We start from the raw sequence: 18,726 nt of genomic DNA, 5'->3' as shown, positions 1-18,726 counted from the left end.
ACAAACATCTCCTGTAAAAGCACAATTAGCTTAACTGCCCCACATAAAGATCAGTCACATTTACTTTTAACCAAACAGATTACAAATGAGTAGGTGAAGAAATAAAATGTAATAAATGATAAAAAGTAAAAAACACTATGGTATACACAAAAACCGGATCCCTGAATATATGTCCTTGTGTGACGTTACACAGTACAAATACTAAATAATGTGGAGAGCTGGTGTTTTGTCAGCCATGTTTTGCAAATGTGACCACTCCTCTGACAGGCAGTGGAGGCCGCCATTTTGTGGGCTGGGCTTTCCTTCAGAATTACAACACTGGGAACATATGACATCACAGATCTATGAGGTAATTCGAATCCATCCAACTATAAATACGATCTGCACAAGCGCGGCCATACTTGCAGAATGGCAACGCCACACACACACACAATGGCCCAGAAGTCCAGTATTGCGTAGCAATCAAACTTTAACTTATAATAGAAATATTTTTTTTTTTATTAATTTATGCCCTGCGGGTGTGATGCCAAGTTGACCGTACTCCAGTTTGCGCCACGTATCTTGCCTGTTTTAGTAACGTGCATGCCCTGGAATGGAGGGCTGGCAAAAATGGGGCAATAAATGACTGAAAAGGTGTAAGGCACATACAGTCATACATGTCTTGCTTGCATACATGCCCTCCGCGCTGTGTTTATTGCGCTGACAATGCTGTGATATATGAGGTAGCCGTCCCCATAATGAATGGAGCTCATCTCTGCTAAATTTCTAATTAAAAAAAGAGAGTAGCCAAAAAAAAAAAGTTAGTGAAAGTGTGTCTGTATTTAAAAACTCTCAGAAAAAAAAAAAAATTTGCACATGAATTTTTTTTTTTCCAAAAAATAAATAGAAACCCCTCCTGTTCTCCCTCTCAGATTTTCTTTGTTGGAGGATTGTGAGAGAATTTGTTAGGAATCGGAGACATTTCGAGTTAATGAGAATCCATTATCTGGGCCAAAAGGAGTGTAAAGAATAAGCACAAAATTAATCAGGGCATCTGCCGGCCGCACAAAAGCCGGCAGAGAGCAGGTGTGCATATTAATGAGGGGCAGCAGCTGCCTCCTGCCACTAGTGTCCAATCAACATGAAGAATAAGTTGGGCCATGGAGGTGGGGGGGACCGGAGGTTAGAATAGGCCTAGCCTCCTGGGTGGCTGAATTCACTGCTCTCAGTCAGTCAGAAAACGCACTAGGCCGGGTTGCACAGTCCTGCCAGTGTCATGAGAGGGAGCCTTTATGCCCTCCTCAGGTCACAAGAGTGCCAGTTGAGGTACCTCGGTTGGCATCTGAAGTGAGAGTTCAAGTGGAAGGCACACCATGAACCACGCTCTCTTGCAGATGCGTGCAAGTAATTAAACTCTGCCCGTCACCTCCTGTCTTTTGCCCCAACCCATACCTCCCAACATGACCCCTGCCAGGAGGGACAGAATACTCTGCTCCTGGTCTTTCCTGTTAATGTATGATTACCATCACATTAAGAGGGAAGTCCAGGAGCAGAGCATTGTGTCCCACCTGGCAGGGGTCATGTTGGGAGGTATGGGTTGGGGCAAAAGACAGGAGGTGACGGGCAGAGTTTAATTACTTGCACGCATCTGCAAGAGAGCGTGGTTCATGGTGTGCCTTCCACTTGGTGTGACCTCTTCCGAGGTCAGTTCTGCAAACCGCATAAACGGCCTAAAAAAAGGGAAACAATGACAAGCAATACCAAAGGACGTTCTAGATTAAAACCTATCCAGTTGCTTATGCTCTGCTGAGGCACACATGTTGAGCTGTACGATCGTGGACCTCTGAAGGAAGGGTATAAGTCACATCCACATGTATGAGGTGCCAGTCAACAAAATGGCTGCATCTGTTGGGAGGTGATGGTAAATACTCAGCAGAACAGTAACGGATAGGGATTTTGAGGACCATTGTTAAAAAGAGGTTTACTTTTGAGTAGGCCTTAACTGGAGGGACCGGCTTATGATAAAAGGCGAAGCAAGGGTCGCACTATTTTTAGAAGCACAGCCGGCCGCGCCTCAGGTAAGTATAGAAATTCCAACATTACATAAATAAAGGGCCTTGGGAAAAAGGAAGAAAAAAAAAAAAAAAAAAAGTCACCATTATGTCTAAAGAACGCCTGTAAAAGGTGATTAAGGGTAACTGACAGGTGCCCTGACACATCAAGTGGAATGTCAGGCTAGCACAGTACAGGCTGCAACAATGACACAAAGGGCTGGTTTGAAAATCAAGTGTACAAAGCTCTGCAAACATGGAGGATTCTGGGTGCAGCAGATAATGCATTCCCCCTTAAGCTATTTATACAGAAGCACATGACAAGTCTCATGAAGGAAAGAAGCCTCGTAGCGTAGAAATCTTTGTGGCGCTATAATTCTCTGCAGTAACAAATAAATTGTTTCAATCTTAAAATCAAACAAAGAACAAAGTCAGGTTTTGTTGGTGGCGGTTCCAGCCCGTTGATGTTGTTTAGAGTGCATCAGAATTGGGGCCGGATAGAAGAAATAAACAGGAACCGCCTAAATATAGAGGACGCCGTGCCCTTAAAGCTGACTTCCTGGGCCCTGATAGGGATAATAGGGCAAAGCATCACATTGAGACCATCGCACGAAGCAGAGAAAAACCCCACAGCAAGGAGATCGCTGGAACTATTCTGCTAGCTGGCACAACGCACCTGTAAAAAATGTGCCGCCTGTCCCTGGCAGTCTGGTTATGGAAGAAGTAATCCAGTTACTACAACAGAGCATTCGGATACTATAGAGTAGGTCACGTTTTATACGACTGCACCCGCCCCTCCCGCCCTGGGCCTATCAGCTGATCAAAGGGGTCAACAGATATTGACTGTGTAATGAGGCGGGGCAGGTTCCGGATGCCATCCACTGGTACCAACGACTGCCGCCTCTAGCTCTTTACACTGAAGGACAGCTGAGGAGAAGCAAACGGGTTCTTAGTCGGCCCCAACATTACAGTTCTCCGGCCTGTCGACTGCTTTGAAAATTAAACCTGGCTGCAAATATGGATTACCTCAGCTGCGCTCCAGCCCGACACAGGCTGCTGTGAAATCTGGAGACGCCTCACCTAATGTGTCACAGAGGTGCTAAATACACAGGCAGGGACGCTGGCATGTGCCTGCTAGCCCTGCAGAGAACCCATCGCTGGCGATCGCAAAATTCTTTCACTCCGACTAAGAAGTACCGAGGTCACAGGCACAGAGAAGAATGTCAGCTCTTGGGTGCCACGTGCTTGTATGGAATGTAATACCCAAATGACTGCTATGGATTACAGCAGGCCTGTGTTATATAAATGCCATCTCCTAATCATTTATGGGTTATATTTACTGAAAGAGGTGAGGTTGCCCATAGCAACCAATCAGATTCTGTCTGTCAATCATTTTCTAGGATACAATATAAATGACCGATTAATTAAAACTTCAAGTTATGGCACTTGAAGTTTAATTGAAAAAAAAAAAAAACACACAAGCCAATAGTATTTCCCCTTCTGAACAGGAGGATCAGCCCCTTCAGAAACGTGGCCCAGATCGAGGATCTCAAAATGGCAGATGTTTCCCCGAAGACCTCTGATCCCGGCCCCATTTCGGAGCTCACTGCATTCTCGCCCATTGTCTACAGCCATCTGCCTTATTCTAGACAGCGGACAATGACACCCGGAGTGAAAGCAGAAAACTTTAAAACATACAAAACCCCTGTGAAACACAAATGCCGTCTGGGCTACATTTGTGCAATTTACCTTTGTACTCTCCACATAGGTATTGCAACAAAGAGGCCACTGTTTGTTCCAGAAACTTATCATTTCCAATTTTAAGAGTCGTGCAACTAAAACCTTCTCAGTCTTTGCATCATGGAAGCAGCCATCTACTTATTTATTTAGCACCTTTTAGAAAAGGGATGGGGAACCTTTGGCCCTCCAGCTGTTGTTGAACTACACATCCCAGAATGCCCTGCAACAGTTTTAGCATGGTCAAATAGCAAAACTGTAGCAGATCATGTTGGGATGTGTAGTTCAACAACAGCTGGAGGACCGAAGGTTCTTCATCCCTGTTCTAGAACATAATAGATAGTATCTGATTGGTTGCCCATAGCAACATACCATGTGAAATAGAACTCCCATTTTAGCGAATTCCCTTGTGCCTCAGTGATGCATCTACTTCCTTGACAACAAAATCAGTTACCTCTGTCACATACAGATGCAGCCGCGCTCATCACCACAGCTCGTTCCTGTTTGGGACGCCAACTTTGCACCCACGGCGTGAAATCGCCATGCTGCAAAATTGCCGATCAATGCTATTGTATGAGCTGCAGGAGCGAATTAGATGCACGTTCATGGCGATAGGATTGCACGTGGCAATTGGCGTGGCTATGATGAGTGGCTACATCTGTAAGTGCCCAAATCCTGCATCTTATATCACACAGACAGACTTGCACAGAACATACGATGGGAAGCTTTTGCATCCGGACTATGGCACATGTTTGCAGAATGTACATTACATACATGTGCCCTGGGGCGCTCCGCACCGTGGCCGCTATGCTGAAATTTAATAGGTAAAACCTTAATCCTCTAAAGAGCCTTTAACTTTCTATTTTACCCATTTCCTTTTTCTAGTTACATTAGAAACAAGAGTAACTGTGGGAAAGTAGCATTAAACGTAAAGGGGTCAGTGCCTTAATTAGCCCCTCCTGCCTCCAAGATAAATCATGGAGGACAGGAATGCTTAGAACAGCTCTAAGCATCTCCAGGTGCCAAGTGCCCAGCAGGACCAGGCGTCGGCACCCAGGCTGCGAGACCTCTTTCGCAGGAGTTTAGTGAGGTTTCAAGCATTTAGCACGATGGAACTCACAAGCAAGGGACGTTATGACTGGCGGCAGGGTGAGAGAAGTGGTATGGGTCATAGGGTTAACTTTATGAAGGATGGCCCATGAAATAGGTCGACATGGCTAAGGTCAACAATCAAAAGGTCAACATGAGTTTTTCACTGTTTTTTTGTCCTGTGGACACCGTATCAGTGTACCGCTGCGCTCACCATGCTTCGGGCCTAGTGGATGTTATCGGCACAAGTTGGCTCAAATAAACTTCAATAACCCATGTTGACCTTTTGACTGTTGACCTTCCAATCGTTGACCTTTGCTTGTGTTGACCTTCCGACCATGTTGACCTAAGCCCTGTCTAACTTTAGGGGTCGACCTAGCGACCATTTCCCCAAGAGAAGGGCATTGGCAGTTTGGGGCCTATAAAGCCATCAGGGGCCCCAATCAGATCCAACGAGCTGCGCAGCCCATACAATAACATGGTCATAATAAATAGAATTTAGGTCCGACCACACACCTCTCTGCCAACTGAGAGGGCTGGGGATGCTCTTTGCAGATGTGACTGGAGACTACAAAATAACACACCTGCTTCCAAAAAGCCACAAATAATCTGTTTAACCCGCTGAGCCTTCTGCCGTCCTGCCCCCTGGCTGCGAGGGGCGATGAACAGGAGGCGGCAGATAAGGTTACACAGAACCTTCACCTGGATGGGAGTCTAATGTGGTATTTAGCATCTGTTCCAGGAATTTGCAGCCCGTTATTAAGTAGTCATTACACAGGAAACCTGGGTAAGACGATCGGGTTAATTAACCTTTGAGCAGCAGAAGTGACACAACCCCCCCGAGACTGAACATTACATCTAATGAGTATTCCGACAAAAGGAATTTCCCTATAAAAGAGTGGAACCTGGGTGATTCTCATCAATGGTGTTGGGTCAGCAGCAGATGGGCAGATCCCACCAAGTTTGACATAAGGCTTATCAAGGAATGCAACCTGATGACCCAACAGATTAATTGACACTATACAATGAACAAGTAGCAGAGGTGCCCTTGTATATTATGCGACACATCCGGGGTCATCTGATCCATGGTAGCATGTTCTCCACTATAGCCAAACTAGGACTCAACCTCCTCCTCCAAAAGAAGGTTAGGGGAACTGTAGCATCTGCACCCTCTAATAGATGTATGAACATAAAAGCGAGACTTGGAAGACCACAGTCCCGACTCTACTCTCCTCTGTGGAACTTTCCTCATAGTCCATGCCCCCAATGGTTGGTATGACTGATGAAGCACTAGGTATTCAGAATGTGGGTCCCGGGGCTACGTCAACATTAGGAGTCTGGATGGGATGGTCACAGACAATAGATGGGAATTACCTAAATTATTAGATCACATTCCTCGCTAGGATCCTGGGAGACCCAGCAGCCATGAAGAAAGAGTTATGGCTGGGCTTTACAAGCCTCGGCCATTAACCCCTTTGGTAGGGGAAGTTCTGGTTACAGCATGTTCAGGAATCACTGGACAAGAAATAATCTTTAGAACCAGGGGTCTCGTCTAACTTCTATCTGTAGCCTGATCTGGGATGATCCCAGCCTCCTCTGACCATCACAGATCCATGCCGACAGCAGCCTATTTCCTAAGCCAGTCCCATCTATGCCACTGCACCATCACCAGCCATTTCTCCACATGCTTGCATACAGCGACTGTCTGTCAGCACTCTGATTGGTGGAAACCTTCATCCACCCACCAATCAGCATGCTGACAGCCTGTATGACTGTGGGCTGGGAGCAGGTAGAGATTGCTGCACACTGATTGGTGGATAGATCCAGCTATCCACCAATCAGCATGCCGACAGGCACGCGCTGTCTGGCTGCAGGCTGAGAGGCAGATAGAGAATTCTGTCTGGCTGCAGTGATTATGTGTAATGTACAAAACCAAGATGCATTGGAGGCACCATAGTCCTATATACGGCTCTTTGTCCAGCTTTCCTGTGCTTACATTGTATTATATGGCTTGTGAGATACTGTGGGAAACCGGTATTACAAACTCTCCTGACTGCTGGAGCGAAGTCACCCATCGCTGATCAGTGTGTAGTGAAGGGAGAACCATGTCCTCTCCCCCCTCTAATTGAGCTGTATGTGGTATGAGGGCCGGCTGTAAGACACCCATATTTGCCATGGTAAGAGAAGCCGTTGCCATGGAGGCGGCATTCTAGATTTACCTAGGTGATGATTCAAAATGCTCATTCCACCAAAGCACCAGTGCTGAACCACTAATTATATATTTATTTTACCTCATCAACTGTCCATATGATGATCACAGTCCCACACACCCCAACCTCTGCCTTATAAAAGGCACCAAGGGGGTCTATAAGCTAAGCCTTGGAGAGCATCTCATTTGTACACCATTACCCAGAATCCTCATCAGCAGAGCCCAAACTTTATCAGCCTTACATGATAAAGATCTAAACCTGTGTCCTGTTACCAGAAAATGTATCAAATAAGCATTTGTTACCACTCCCCCCGATCTAGAACCCATACTCCAAAACAAAATGGATGCCTTGTTTTACATTCACATCCCTCTTAACACCTGTTGGACAAAATCTGCCAATAACTTGCGCCATTAACTTCCACGCTACCGTTTTTTAATGTGCAAGACCTTTTAAATTACGTGCCTCACACGGAGACGACCAGCGTTTCCTTTACACGCTGCGGACAGCCTTGGGGCTTATTTGCATGTTAAAGTCACTGAACAAGCCATTAACAACCTGACGGCTGTGAATGTCCCACCTTTTTATGAACGTTACCTCTGGAGATGGGAAATAAGGGGGGGGGGGGGCCTTGACTATGTAACACACCATTTAACCTGAGGAATGGCAGTCAGGCAGTGCAACGCTTCCCTGAGCGCTCAGACTGGAGAGAGTCACAGCCATTCATAGCAGTGGCAATATAGAGATAATTATTTACAGGTACACAGCCGGGAAACCCAGAGATAGCATTAAGAGGGACACCACCCTACACAAGTGCTCTAGTCCATATGGTTATATATAAGGGTAGACTCCAATACTCAATGAACTATAGCAGTGCATGTTTTCCAGATCTCCTCAGTGTCACAGAGGCAATAAAACTCTCCATTTGAGGATAAAATGTGCACCAATTAGGAGATCTGGAAAACATGCCGTGCTAGAGGTCTGGACTGAATGGGGGCCAGGAGAAAGATACACATTCTATTGGGGCACAGGTTCTTAAAGTCGGTCAGGACCCCACACAGCGCATGTTTTGCAGGTTTCCTCACAGAATCAAGTGAAATAATTAGCTCCACCTGTGGAGGTTTTAAAATGTGTCAGGGAGTAATGAGCACACCTGCCAGGTGACCCGGAAAACATGAACTGTGTGGGGTCCTGAGGACCGAGTTTGAGAACCACTGCTGTATAGCAGCGGTGTGAAGCCGCAGTGCGTAGAGGGGAGGGTCCGTCTCTGTAGATAAGTGTTGCCTGAAGGAATGGCAGATGGACAGACAAAGGCTGAGGTAGCCTCTCCTCTTTCAGGCCTTTTGATCCAGGGGTAGGCACCGTCTGGCAGTCCAGCTGCTTTGGAACTACACATCCCAGCATTTCCTGCCACAGTTTTGTTTCAGCAAATTGTGGCTGGGCATGCTGGGATATGTAGTTCCACAGCAGCTGGACTACCAGATAATTGCCTACCCCCTGGTCTGCACAGTCCGTATAAAACTTACGAGTTGCAGCCCCAGAGGCTCAGGTGAATTTGTGATGTAAAAAAAAGCAACTGTCCCACATGGTTTATTAACATTTATTTACATAGTGCCAACATATTCCGTAGCGACGTACAACTGGGACCATTTGTTACTAGTTACACAAACCCAATCTCCACAGTCAGGGGCGTAACTAAATATTCATACTGGCCCCATAGCAAAAGTTTGTAAGGGCCTCCTATTTAGCCACTGATGGTGATAAAAATATGTAAAAGATATTAATTAGACAGTAATGATGGGCCCCCTTCAGCTCTGGGCCCCTTAGCAGCTGCAGCCCTTGCACCTATGGTAGTTACATCCTTGTCCATAGTAAAGCCGGCAGTTGCTGATTTCTGCAAGCTGTCCCTCAGCGCTCCCTCTGGGCACAGAAAAGCAGGGATCACCTTTCTCGCGTACCGGGTTTATTACACTTGACTTTCCAAATGGATCTTGGGGCAACATAAAGAACCCTTTGTAGGTAGGCCGCTAAGTGACGGGTGAAATCGAGACGCGGCTCCGGGCCAGCCTGGCACATTTCATCCCAGCCTGGGTCAGGATATGCCACACTATCAGTTGTGCCACTTATCTGCGCCGACGGAGACGCCAAAAAAGTGCGAGTGGGGAGAGATCCGCAGCCTCAGATACAGGGCATAACCTCAGTCAGAAGTAGTCCTTAATGATTCACGGAGGACTGGTCCCTTATTATCCCATTCATAATACACCTCACATCACTAGGTGATAAGCTTATTTAATTGGTGCAGTTAAAGCCACCAGGTTCCAATTAAGCGACAGAGTGATCAGTTTGGACATTTTCCAGGTATACCTCTGGGAAAATCATTTAAGTGGGGTTGATCGGGCTTAAAATTACTAGGCTGGTTAGCAGGACACAGGGGGAGCATTAAAGCTGCAACAGCAGCGTCCCTTAGAAGCCCCCCGGGACAGCGCAGCCACCTGGCCGCAGATTACAGGCCCCATGCTCATTTAGCACTGGTGTTTGGCAGCTTGGCACCCCCCTGCCTGGCTTATCTAGCTGCTAGTGCCAAGTTACAGTCAAAGGCACAACAAAGTAATCAGAATGGGGCAGGCCAGACCCAGCTCATTTGGGTACAGCTGCTCGATCCCCCTTCCCCTGCTCCCCCCCCCCCCCCCTTCTTTCAACTCTGTCACTGTTCAGACCCGCCAAAATGCCAGGCTACAAACACATTCAGGGTATTCAGACTTGCACAAAGTGATCTTTACAACCAAGATTTGCAAAAATAAAAGAAGGTCTTAAAAGCACTCAGGTTTTACTATTAACCCTTGCTGTCAAAGGAGACAAAAACTAATAGAAAAAAAAATAAAAACTCCCACCATGAATAAATTAAATGCTGCATTCTGGGAAACCCCCATGATCAGGAACACAGGGGTAACCTGCCTCCAGGAACAATGGAGGCTAAATTTCGATTGAACCCCAGCTGTCGTTCTGTCAATGAATGAAAACAAGATTTACAGCGTCGTCAAGCGTCCGTGTGGCTTGAGGAGGGGGGAGAAAAAAATGGTTTAGAGGGGGTTGGGGGCTGTATTCATTATGGGCTCACAAAAGATTGCAAACCCTTTATATGGCTGAGTGTGGATGAGCCCTCAATGACACCCTATTGTGTAATAGAAAGTCACAGAGGCTGCTCCTGAGTCTCGCCGGGGACTTTTAATAAGCACCGGTTGGTGTTCCTCAGGTAGGTACGACCCCACTAGAGGTATTTCTCCAGCATTTCCAAGACTGCTGTGGACCCAGGATCTGTTTTAGTGACCGTCTATGGAATGACAGTTTGAAGCAGGTTGGTTGCTACTAGCAATGTCTTCACTTTACCGTTCTGGAAAGCGCGATACCCTCGGTGACACTTACCTGCATTCTGTCCCGCTGGGGTCACATTTGCCGTTGTTTAAGCATGTTTGCTGCGTACACCGTAAACCTGGAGAGAAAGAGCGAGGAGAAGAGTTACCGACTTGCATTGGGAACACAGTTACAAGAACATTATACTAGGATTACAGACAGTCTATGCATCGGAACCTGACCTGCAGAATTAAACAAGGCACAAGATTTATTTTATTTATTAGCGTAAGCTCCCAGTGGAGCTGACCATCTATATTTCCTACCACATATACACACACAGACATTCTAGGATTAATTTTGTTAGGAGCCAATTGACCTACCAGTATATTTTTGGATTGTGGGAGAAAACCGGAGTACCCGGAGGAAACCCACGCAAGCACAGGGAGAATATACAAACTCTGCAGTGTTCGGGCCATGGTGGGAATTGAACCCATGACCTCAGGGCTGTAAGGCAGTAACCATTAAACCAATCCGTACTGCCCTAATGGGCAAGATGCTTAGCTCTGTGGACAATGGAGGCCACATGTATGAAAAGTGTTCATTCTAGAACCAACCATCTTTGAAAACCCATGCAGTTCCTCTTCCCTGCCTGGGGTGTTGCCGTCTGCTGTAGTGTTTCTAGCACAGTGTGGTCTGTATATCAGCACTGATATGCAAACCAGACCTGCGACACCCCAGGCAGGGAAGAGGAACTGCATGGGTTTTCAAAGATGGCGGGTGCTATAATGGACACTATATGAACGATACATCTCTACCCATCTATCAATAGTAATCAGACCAATACGGTGGCTAGCAGGAGCCTAGCATGGAAGCAGGGCCATCTTAATTCTTATGGGATAGGTTGACAATGGTGTCTAGGTTGACAAATATTAGGTCAATTATTTATTTATTTACAGTTTCTTATATAGCGCAGCAGATTCCGTTGCGCTTTACAATAGGTCAATCACTAATAGTCGACAGCCAACAATGTTGGACATACTCTAGGTCAACATGAATTTCTTCAGGTCTATGGTAAAGGTGCCCACACACTAGAATGGTTTTTTGGCCGATTTCCGATAAACAGGACAATATATCGTCCGATGTGTACCGATTATTGGTCGAAAATCTGCCGATTTTGGTCCGATGCGCGCTCCCGTGGATCTTTTGCTAAATCTTCTGATCTTACGTGCTGCATGAAAGATCAGAAGATTTAACAAAAGATCCATAGGAACGCATACGGGATCTTAAGAAAACTCTTTGGTAAAGATGTGCGCTTGCCTGAAATCTTTTGTCCAGGACAGGCAAAAGATTTGAAGGCTAATTTATGCTCACGTCTTATGATCGCAGATCTTTCTAGTGTGTGGGGACCTTTAGATGTACATGGACACCGTAAAACTGTGCCTCGTCCACTTGCCATGCATCGGGCACAGTGCCTAGTGTAGCTGGACCTACTCACTGTCGACCTAAACATTATTGACCTGCTGACCAGACACTCATCTTAACAGCATTGTAGGCAACAGGCAAAGCAATGCACTGGGGCCCCTGGACATAAAAACTCATAACATGCCCCTCCCTGGGGTACTCCACCCTCTCTTCATATGCTTCCATATAGCTAAACAGCAGTTGGCACTCTAGTGGATAACTTCAGCCATCCACCAATCAGCATGCTTGCAGACCGTCACTGTCTGGCTGCTGTCTGGAAGGCAGCTGGCAAATGCTGCACTCCGATTGGTAGATAGCTCCAACCACCCACCAATCAGCTGGAAGGCAGGTAGAGAATGCTGCTCTGATTGTATGTCCACATTTGCCCCTGCTCGGAGGCCCTAGAATTGTGGGGTTCTAGACAGCTGCCCACATGCTAAGCCTCGAAGCCTTTTTCCCATTTCTCCAAAAGCACAACCTGCCCATCAGCAGTGCAGATATTCAGATGTTCTTAAAGGAGCAATCAGCCTTCACAGCTGAGTGGGGGTTATGTGGGAATATAAATGTAGTCTTTGCAATCTAATATTTCTGATCTGTTTATAGACCAAAATACAATTTACAATTTCCTTTTACCTAATATTTTAATTAACGAGAAGCTGCCAAGTAAGAGGTTTGGCGGACAGAGAGGACTGAACGCAGAATCACCAGGGGCCTAACACATGATGGACTGATGACCGCAGGGCAAAAAGGCCTAAAAGCCTGTAATATTATCTTTCCTTCTGGCGCGCACATAGTTAAATGTCAGAATATCTGACATTTATGGGCTGATGAGGTAGTACTGGAATGCAGAGATAACATTCACCTGCAGGCAGAAATACACGGTGTATCCAACCCGTACAGGGCAGGTAAATGACTGTGTAGGCATGGCTGCATGACTCCCAGGCAGTTGCATAGAACGCCACCAGATAACAGGGGCTCCATCCTCCCATATGTGTAAAGTGAGAGATAATAGAGTTTTTTTTTTCCTAATGTTGACCCATGTAAATAGGATGACAGTAATAAACTCCTCAAAACACTTCTCATGTGTGTGTCACTTCCTGACCAAGGGGGCGAGTTTAGAAGACGGCAGACTTCAGAAACAGCACCTGCAGCTTTTTTTGCTATGACACTAGAAGCCGTGCATGTTGGGCAAAGCAGCGTGGTCTCACACACACACACACCACCCAGCATCACCAGGCATATCCAATCGGTGGCACTATAAGTTCCAGCCTGCCTGGCCAACTACAACATCTGACAGCCAAAGCAATGCAACAGTGTAACCATCAGAAAAACAAATCTCTAGCAATGGGACAGATGTATTAAGCCCGGTGAAGAGAAAAAGTGGAAGGTGCTAACTCACCAGCCAACCAGCGGTTTTAAAAATGAGCTAGGAGTTGATTGTCTGGTGTGTTATCACCATCCACTTTATCTCTTCATCAGGCTTAATACATCAGCCCCTATATTTGAAAAGTTAACTTTGGGGCCTAGAGCCGTGCCCGTTGCGGTACCACAGAACTGTCACATCTGGTGACCCTGGGCTCTTTCTTCAGCTGATAATGCCACATATAGGAAGTTTAAAGATAAAGAGTTTGCCTCTACCCCCTTCCCCACCGCCGGTAAGAGGAAACTGTAAGCAAAGCAAAGACAGAAGACAAGGTCCCTCTTAGGAGTCATCTCACTACATTAGTATTCATAAGGGTGAGGTGAGGGGGGCAGCAGTGCACAAACAACCCCCCCCCCCCCTCACGGCTGCCCATGGGAAAACACAACAGCTGCAGAGCAGGGCCTATTATCAACTGGCAACAAAGGGAGAAATCAGAGCTCACCATTGTAAAGCGTTAAACACACCTCTTATACTATTGTTCCGCACAGGGCAGGAATCCCTGTCTCCCTCCCTTGTCACTTAATACATGCAGCCTGAAGCTGGGTCTGTAATAAACCCTTGCTATGAGAACACACTGCGGCCAGTGTCTGCTGCCTGGGGAGGGGGGCATCAAAGATTGAGCGGCGATTTAACCCTCTAAAGGCTGCCCAGGTCCCTCCAAAAAACTTGGGAGAAGTCTACCTGCAGACTGATGGCTATTGTGGAACTACAAGTCTCAGCCTACTATGCCAGTATATCAAATATAAATGACACTACCCGTAGTATTAGGATAAACACTCCCATGCTAAGAATATATTTTTGTACTCCAAAAAAAGGGGGGGGGATGGGGTGCAATACACTTTTACAGAAGTTACTAATTTATCATCATTACAGATTTATTTAAATCTAGTATATCAGCATAATTGTGCAAAGTTGGAACGCTGTATTGGGGTGGGGGGGGGGGGGTGTTAACCCCTTGATTCCGGACAAGTTTCTTAAAAAAAAATAAAAAAAATTATGGAGCCATTTGCAAACTACTAATAAGAATAAATAGGAAAGGAAGTTTGTCATTTCATTTGAAAGAGCCTGCAATTTAGGGAAGGGAGCCAGCAGTGGAGACATACAGCCAGCTCCCAGCAGAGGTGGTAGGCCGGGGATAGAAGCTTAGAGCAACTCCTGTCTGTGCTGATCAATATACTGATAATATGGTGTGAGATGAGATTGTGTGTGTGTGTGGGGGGGCACACTGGCAGGTGCATGCTAGAAAACATGCTTTCTGCCAAAGTAATGCAACAAGGTAAAAAAAAAAAAAATCTCCTCAATGCACACAATAAATCATACAGTAGCTGAGTCACCTGCCATAACACCCTATTAGGGTGTGAGCAAATGCTGGAATTTCTCCCAGCTAGCGGCGCAACAAAATAATACAAATATATATCATTATTATTAATTGTAATAATACTAATGACGTCCGTTACATCTATTCTTCCTTTACTTAATGTCCTGTTACAATCTTGGAACCAAATAACAAAGCGAGGCACACGCTGTGTCCTAGTATTACCCCGGCCCCACCACTGGGGGCGCTGTTTTATTGTAGTTTATGATTAATGTGTCTACATACGTTATTCATGTACAGGGAAAAATGAGCGATCTTAGCTGCAGACTTCTTTACGAATGTTTTTTTGTCATTCCATACATCAGATTGTAATCGGACGATAAGCACCCGATTTGATCGCCCACGACTTTTTTTGCAACTACTGGAGACTGGCTGAGCGGGATCGGTCGGCAGTCTGCAGCACAGATGACCACCAGACACTGACAGGGACAGAAAGCAAAAGGAGACAGCACAGGAAACCTCAGTGATGGTGCAGAGACAGTGACAGCAGCGAGCTAAGATCACGCTGGCCATCGAAAGCCCAGATTACACCAGAAAGCTGGTCCCATGCCAATCCCAGGGCACCTGCACACTCTGGAGCACAAGGCAATCACAGGATGCAGAAATGTTAAAACTACAAGTCTCAGCATGCCCAGCCACCCAAGACATCTGTTGGCATTGCACTACGTTACAGACCATGGAGAGCACAGACGGGGGGCGAGTGTCAGCAAATGCCAGGGCTGCCCCACTGGTGCCCAGCACCCAATGCAGCTCTAACCCTGGGCACCGTACTGGGCTAAGAAACCAAAGGTGGGCATTATAGAGCACCCACCTCATAGGGTGGTGGAACTGCACAGAGTCCCAGCATCACCCTCCAATAAAGTAATACCGAGCACCCCCCACTGCCCCAAACGCCCGGAAAGCCCACTCTGCCACTTTAGAGTGCAAGCTCTGTGGGACACAAACTTCAGGTTTCAAATTCTTCTCACTCCAGAGCCCCTGAGCACCCATCGGGTAACATTATAAATTATAGTACACCATCACCTGCCTCAGGTCACACACACGTGCAGCCTGGCATGAGAACGCAAAGCATAGAGTGCAAGCTCTTCTGGCAAGTGGCCGTTACACGGATGGGAGCAGCTTCCTACCTTGTGTCTGGACAGTCAGTGACCAGAGCAGCAGGAGGACTCCTATCCGATACATTCCTCCGGGATATGGGGACAGCTGCTCTATAGTCCCATATATCCTCTGGGTGCCCGGTCCCAGCAGCGGGCAGGAGGTACCAGATCCAGGGGTAAATCCGTCCCAAGCTCAGGGAGAAGCAAACCAGCCAGGGGTGGTCCCTGATACAATGTATCCTCCAGCCAAGGGGGACTCTGCTACAATGTTTCCTCCAGCCAAGGGGGTCTCTCTGCTACAGTGGATCAGCCAGGGGGTCTCTGCTACAGTGGATCAGCCAAGGGAATCTCTGCTACAGTGGATCTTCCAGCCAGTAGAACTCAGCTATATTGGATCCCCCAGCCAGTAAGACAAAGTATCAAGCAGCCCGGGAGTCTCTGCTACAATGTATCCAGCCAGGGAGATCCCTCCGCCGCAGGTGTCTCTCTACAAGCAGCCCCACGCCACGGTCCCCAGCACTCTCCTCCGTGACACTGCAGGGAAATGCTGAGACTGAGAGGCAGCTGGCTTGGTGTCTGTGTGCTGCAAACGTCTACTTCCGCCCGCTGGGGGAGGGGACTACTTCTCCTCAAACTTCAAGGCTGTAGTGAAAAGTTTTTTTTTTTTGCTGTTGCGGGCGGAGGGATCTGATGCCTCATTAGCATGTGAATGGGAGTGTGGAAGGCAGTGGGGTGGCTGGCTGACTGCTGCTGCTGCTGTTCCTTCTGGGCATCTTGGTGGCTTTTGTCTTCAGAAAAAAAAAGGGGGGGGGGAAGGGGCCTGGGATAAAGTCTGCAGGCTCCCTGTAAAGTGTGTGAGGGGAAGGGGGTGGGCTGGGGACAGGTGACCTGGTGGCTGCTGAAATAACTGTCCCTGTTTACACAGAGGTGGCCCCAGGGTCCAAGATTTTGCAAATTTTCCAACTCTTGCGGACTACAAGTCCCAGCATGGTAACCGTCTGGGTATCTAGTCGTAGGCAGAGCTGTACTGAGTGCGTATGACCAGAGTGGCCGCCCAGCGCTGGGTGCAAGGCCAAGGAGCTTTTAAACTCTATGATTCTAGGGCACAACACTGCCCTGCTCTACCTATTTATTAACAGTTTCTTATATAGCGCGCACAGATTCCGCAGCGCTTTACAGAGAATATTTGAACATTCACATCAGTCCCTGCCCCAGTGCAGCTTACAATCTATATTCCCTACCACATGTACACGCACACAGACATTCTAGGGTTAATTTTGTTGTGAGCCAATTATTAACCAGTATATTTTTGGAATGTGGGAGGAAACCGGAGTACCCGGAGGAAACCCACGCAAGTACGGGGAGAATATACAAAATCCGCACAGTTAGAGCCATGGTGGGGATTGAACCCATTACCTCAGCGCTGTGAGGCGGTAATGCCAACCATTACACCGTCCGTACTTACCTAGCGATAAAGCTCCATTTCCTCGCTGATTTTCCAAATGTGCATGAGCGAAACACCAGAAAAATGGCCGCCAAGCCATTTTCCTGTGATTTCTGCAGCGCTGCTGCTTCCGACGCGTGACCCTGGAGAGTAAGTATTGAAAAAATGGGTGCATGGTGGGGATACGGTCACTAGGTTGACCCTATTTAAGTCAACATGCATTGGGTTAACCACTGAATGTCGACAGGGCTTAGGTCAATACCTGAAATAGGTCGATATGGCTATGGTTGGAAGGTCGACACAAGATTTTATCGACAATGGGAAGGTCGACAGTCATGCCCTACTCTCCATTATGGCGTGGTGGGAGAATAAAATAGTGTGCCGAGCGCAGTACACTTTGATGGTGTCCATGTCGACTATGTCGACATTTGGGTAAAAAAAAACTTAAGAAAACTCCTGCCAAGCTTTTTGACTGTCGACCTTCCCATTGTCGACGTAATGCTTGTGTCCACCTTCCAACCCTGTCGACCTTAGCCATGTCAACCCATTTCAGGTGTCGACCTAAGCCCTGTCGACCAATCTAAATAGCGTCAGCCTATGACCTCATGGTACGTACTGTGGGCTCCCCTGGCATCTCATGTGCACTGCACACACTGTACCCATTATAAATATGTTTCAGGCATAGGGTAATTATTTACTAAATTCCGTAACTTTCACTAACTGGTCAGATCCAAGCTCTCCTACATCCTGTGTAATCAGATGCGGGGGAGAACGGCTTCCGCGCGTTCCCACATCTCACTGGAGGAAAACCAACGCTCTTCATGTTGCAAAGTTAGAGGTTTGAGCGAGAGATCTCACAGCCTGCAAAATATCCGTCACCGCGGTCCCCAGGACAAGCGCGCTGTCTGATCGTCACAGGCATTAACGAGCAGGAAATAATAGGCCACTGTTTATTTACTGACAGTTATTTCTATAGCGCCAGCGTAGTCCGTTGCGCTTTGCAACTGAAAGAACATTTTTTTTTAAAAAAAATGACAAGTGAGGGCAGAGTACAAAGGCTGCTGTTTTTGAAAAAAACTAATTAATCGGCATCAATTACCACAATGATTCAGTATATTAATTAGAAAACAGAGAAAAACAAAGAAAGCTTTGTCTGCAGAAACTGGCGCCAACTGTTTCTCATGTTTTATGATGTATCTTTATTTTTATCTTATTTTTGTACCTCTAAACACGTATTCTGTTCATACGATGAAGCGCCTTGAGCCATATTGGAGAAACGCGCTGTATAAATACAATTATTATCATCATTATTAGACCAGGCATGTCCAAACTACGGCCCTCCAGCTCTTGTGAAACTACAAGTCCCAGCATGCCTTGCCACAGTTTTGCCACAAGGGAATTGTAAAAGTGTGGCAAGGCATGCTGGGATGTGTAGTTTCACAACAGCTGGAGGGCCACAGTTTGGACATGCCTGTATTAGACCTTTTCACAGTCGACCTTGCCATTGTCTAC

General features: G+C 46.8%; 1 protein-coding gene across 3 annotated transcripts in view; it reads right to left on the bottom strand.

Moving 5' to 3' along the window:
• Positions 1-18,726, bottom strand: part of NOTCH1 (notch receptor 1) — a 101,102-nt gene that overhangs the window by 29,508 nt on the left and 52,868 nt on the right. For 2 of the 3 annotated variants that reach the window (XM_083158607.1, XM_083158606.1), the window contains exon 3: positions 10,487-10,553. In XM_083158607.1, the coding sequence (XP_083014733.1) occupies positions 10,487-10,553 (67 nt within the window). Of the gene's footprint in view, positions 1-10,486; positions 10,554-15,800; positions 16,335-18,726 lie in introns of those variants that run through there. The other variant, XM_083158608.1, reaches the window with a different exon arrangement.

Source organism: Crinia signifera, chromosome 9 (genome assembly GCF_055691185.1).
Source record: "Crinia signifera chromosome 9, ASM5569118v1, whole genome shotgun sequence".
In the NCBI taxonomy this organism is placed as follows: domain Eukaryota; kingdom Metazoa; phylum Chordata; class Amphibia; order Anura; family Myobatrachidae; genus Crinia; species Crinia signifera.
This window is presented reverse-complemented; position numbering and strand designations above follow the sequence as displayed.